The 4,301-nt window shown below is 37.0% G+C and overlaps 1 protein-coding gene across 1 annotated transcript in view; it reads right to left on the bottom strand.

The window, feature by feature from the left end:
- Positions 1-4,301, bottom strand: part of ADGRL3 (adhesion G protein-coupled receptor L3) — a 566,410-nt gene that overhangs the window by 96,296 nt on the left and 465,813 nt on the right. The window contains exon 16 of the mRNA XM_025040294.1: positions 3,213-3,389. Coding sequence (XP_024896062.1) covers positions 3,213-3,389 — 177 coding nt within the window. The remainder of the gene's footprint in view (positions 1-3,212; positions 3,390-4,301) is intronic.

Here is a 4,301-nt window from a genome sequence, read left to right as displayed (position 1 = left end):
ACGGGGGTGGGGGGTGGGGAGGCTATCTTAAATTTTAAATAGGGTGGACAGAGAAAGCCTTTTTGAAATGGTGATACTGAAACAAAGAGATGAGGAAGTTGGCCCTATGGATCTTTGGGGCATAGTAGAAGGGAGACCTTCAGGTCTAACTTGGACATATCTAATGTGTTTGTGGAAAGGCAATGAGGTGCCTGTGGCTGAAGCCAAGTGAGCAAGGGGAAGAGTAGTAAGAGAAGAGGTCAAGAGCTGTTAATGCAGCCATGATTTGGGATTTTGCTCTTATTGAGATGAGTCTTTCAGATTGAATCAAAGGTATGAACTACCTGATTTGCATTTTAAAAGTATTACAGAACAGCTTTTTGAGAATGAATCAGAGGAGAGATAAGGTCTGATTCACATTTTAAGAGTATCTCTCTGGCCATTATACTAAGAATAAATTAAAGGGGGCCAAGGAAAGAAGAAAGGAGACCAATTAAAGGGCTATAACCAAAAAATAGAGAGGTGGTAGTGGCTTGAATGTAGGTGAAGATGTTGAGAAGCTGTCGGATGCTGGTTCTGGCAGAACATGCTCCATAAGATTGGGTGTGAGTATGAATGGGGGAAAAAAAAAACCAAAAAAACACAAAATACAAACAAACAAACAAACAGACAGACAAAAGATTTAGTTTTGGGCCAGTGTATCTGGAAGAACAAAGTGGCCGTTTACTAAGACTCAGATGGGAGAGCACCAAAAGTCTAGTTCTAGAATTGTGACATTTACTAGAAGTCTCAGTGAACATATTAAGGCAGAAGTTGAATCTATGAGTCTGTAGTTAAGAAATGGGGACAGAAATCAGAATCACAAGATGATGTTTAGAGCCACATGACTATATGAGATCACTAGGGAGAAAAGACTTATAGGCCTAGACTACATCTATGATTACACTTCCAGCCAAAGCAACAACGAGAGGTCATAGAGATGAGGAGGAACCAACAATGGAAGCTAAGAAGGATCAGTTGCTGAGGAAGAAAAGAAACAAGAGAGAATGATGTACCCAAGGCAAAGTGAAGAAAATATTGCAAGAATGTGGTCAACACAAATTCTCCACATGTTGCCTTACTAAATATATTCTACTTATCCTTCAGAGCTGGGTGCTTTTTTAATAAGCCCTCTCTGAGCAGTCCTGTCTTAGACTGATGATCCCCCTCCGTGTCCCGAAATTACAGTGTAGACCTCATTTATAATACTCATCACAATTATGACTGCATTGTCACTTCTCTGCCCTTGTTTCTCCCTCAAAAATGTGAGTTCCCTGAGGGCCAGAAGCTTCACTGTAAAGCTGGAATCTAGTACTATCTCTGGCAAATGGGAAGGAGGAAAGTACATTAATTGAGAACCTACTGTGTAGCAGGCAACATGTCAATATCTTTACTGAAGTACTCAAAAAATGTTAATAAAAGAATAAAGGAAGTGCTGAATGAATAGTAGAGATAACACAGATGATAGATAAGGGCACTCACATCTGCACAGGCAGAGCCCTGGAGTAAAAACCTATGCAGCAAGGCACCACAGTTTAATAGCAATAGCTATCAAGATTACTGAGCTAACTCTTCTTGCTCTCTTTCTAAGATCATCAAGCAAAATTCTCCAATATAATTTTGTTTCCTTTATAGATTTTCCTGCAGAGTTAGAAAGTGACAACCAGCAAACATAAATATCAGTTCCAACTGGCTGCTCTATTTCTCACTGTGCATGAATAAATTAATGTTCTGTTTTAGACATTAGTGTGATGGAGTTTGAGTTAATGCGTTACTTTCTGAACTTCTAGGTATGATCAGTCTTCCTGTTTTCTGTTTTTCAAGTGTCAAAATCATGTTGTGAGATCAAAATGAGATTGGCTTAGGCAATCACAAGCGTATGTGATACAAGAAATCCAGGACATACATACTGTGTGACTGACTGCCAAAGGAAAATATTGATTTCCATTTATTTTATCGCTTGTCGACACACAATAATGGTCACAGTCAGGATTCCTGTATAATGGAGTGGGTAGAAGTTGTTATGCAATGAACTGAGCAAAACGATATTTTGTTGCTTCAAATATGATCCATTTTTTCTGAGTTTGAATTTATTCCTTAAGCTGAAAAAGAGAATCCCAGAGCCATACTAACATATTCCAAGTTTAAATCTAACATTTGTTAGTGTAGCCAATCTTGCTAAGCTAGATCAATTTGTAATGCTTTGACAAACTGTGTTTGTAGTCCTTTAAAAACCCAAATTTGAACTGTGCTTACACAGCTAAGGCAATTTACTCTTAAGGTGGTGACTGGGCTTGCATTTGGTCTCTCTCTGGGATACCTGTACCATGTCTAAATTCAACAATGTCAAAGAAAATTTTGGATAAAACCATTTGGATCAATGGCAAAAGGTAGATATACACTTGCAACAGTTTTTCCTTTTTAAAAGATGTCAGACAGTAATACTTCCTCTATATTTATTGACAGAGAGATGAGAATTCATAAGTATATTTCTTGTTAGTATCCCATCTACCAATCTCTATAAGCAAGTTAACCACCCCATTACATTTTTATGTCTTAAATATATCTGAAATCTAAATTCTCTTTACCCACCCTGACAGCCGGAGTCATGCTGGGAAAAGACTGATGCAGTCAAGTCAGCAACGTCTCTGACTTTGGAAACTACCTATCATCTAGATTTTTCATTAAGATAGTGTCTTCTTGAATGGACAAAACTCATTACACATATACTAGAATTGCTAAGCCCTTTGTGTTACCACACATTGTGCATTGTGCTTATTGGCTGCTTTCCCACCAGTCATTTTGACAGGATTTAATCCTTCCCATAGCTCCTTAGTCTTCAACATACCTGGTTCCTAACTTCACCACACGAGCTGTAGTACTGAGGTCTTATTTTGCCCTGTTCATGAGGTCTGATATTTATTCATTTCATACAACATAAAAGCAGGGGATACTAAGGGAAATTTTATAAGTAAAGTCTTATTTATAAGCAAACTTTATTTTATGAACTACGTTGATAAAAGAAAAAAAGAATTCTGACTCATCTAGGAGGATATGGGTGAACACCAGCGAGTTCCTGAATAGAATTACTATAAAAGTGGAAAAACTCTGAAGTGAGACTGGTCCATAAGTTAGGACCTTTTACAGTTAGTATCCTGATTGTATGTATTTTTATTTTATGGTATATGCCTTACCTTAACTTCCACATGTGCCATCAGCACTGCAAAATTGGTTAGGTGATTACAAGAGCATGTAGTATGTGTCTTATTTGTTGTCAGGAGCCGACAGCCTTGAGTTGACCAGTAACCTGTCATTGTGCGCTTAGAATAGCTCCAAAATGAACAGTTGGGGTTGAAATTTTCCTCGGACTGCTACAGGGGGAAAAAAAAAAAAGAAACCAATAAAGCCAATAGTTACTTTATGATCACATAAATTAGGTAGGCATTTTCTTTACATCAACATAATTTCATACTCTGTTATAATTTTTTGTAGAGATGTCTACCAGCGTTTTTCTATTAAGGGGGACTCATCGAGTCTAAGCAAATTTAAATATATGTTGTTGTTTATTCCCCTTGATTAGAAGTGAGTTTACTTTTTCAAGAATTAATATTGAAGGAATATTAGTACCATTGTCTCAGGCTCACATCTATTATTTTCTGTCTTCTTTACTAAGTATAGAAGAAAGAAAATAATAGTAAAGAAGAAAGAAGTCAATTGCAAGAGAGTGGGACATCCAGCTTGTGAGCAGGAACCTCTGTATTGTATGCAATGGAAGAGTGATTTAAAAGTGGGTGATACTGAGAAGGGAAAGAAGATTTTTGTTCAAAAGTGTGTCCGTGCCATAGTGTGGAAAAGAGAGGTAAGCACAAGATTGGGCAAAATCTCTATGGTCTATTTAGGTGAAAGACAGGTCAGGCTGCTGGATTTTCTTACACGGATGCCAACAAGAATAAAGGTATCACCTGGGGACAGAAGACACTGATAGAGTATTTGGAGAATTCCAAAAATGATCTCTACTGGCATTAAGAATGGGCAGACTTAATAACTTAACTCAAAAAAGATACTAATGAGTAATAGTTGGCCAGTGCCTTATTTATTATAAAACAGAAATGTCTCATGACTTTTTTTATGTGTACCATAAAAATTTTAAATTGATTTCATATACCAGAATTCAAATCATGAATGGTTGATAGAACATTTCTCTTAGGCAGTCCTGATTTAAACAAGTTTAGCTTGTGGTTCAATGAATATGATCAGCTTTTTGAACTTTGATAGTAATTTCG

The sequence above is a fragment of the Pteropus alecto genome, unplaced genomic scaffold, assembly GCF_000325575.1.
Source record: "Pteropus alecto unplaced genomic scaffold, ASM32557v1 scaffold57, whole genome shotgun sequence".
NCBI lineage: Eukaryota > Metazoa > Chordata > Mammalia > Chiroptera > Pteropodidae > Pteropus > Pteropus alecto.
This window is presented reverse-complemented; position numbering and strand designations above follow the sequence as displayed.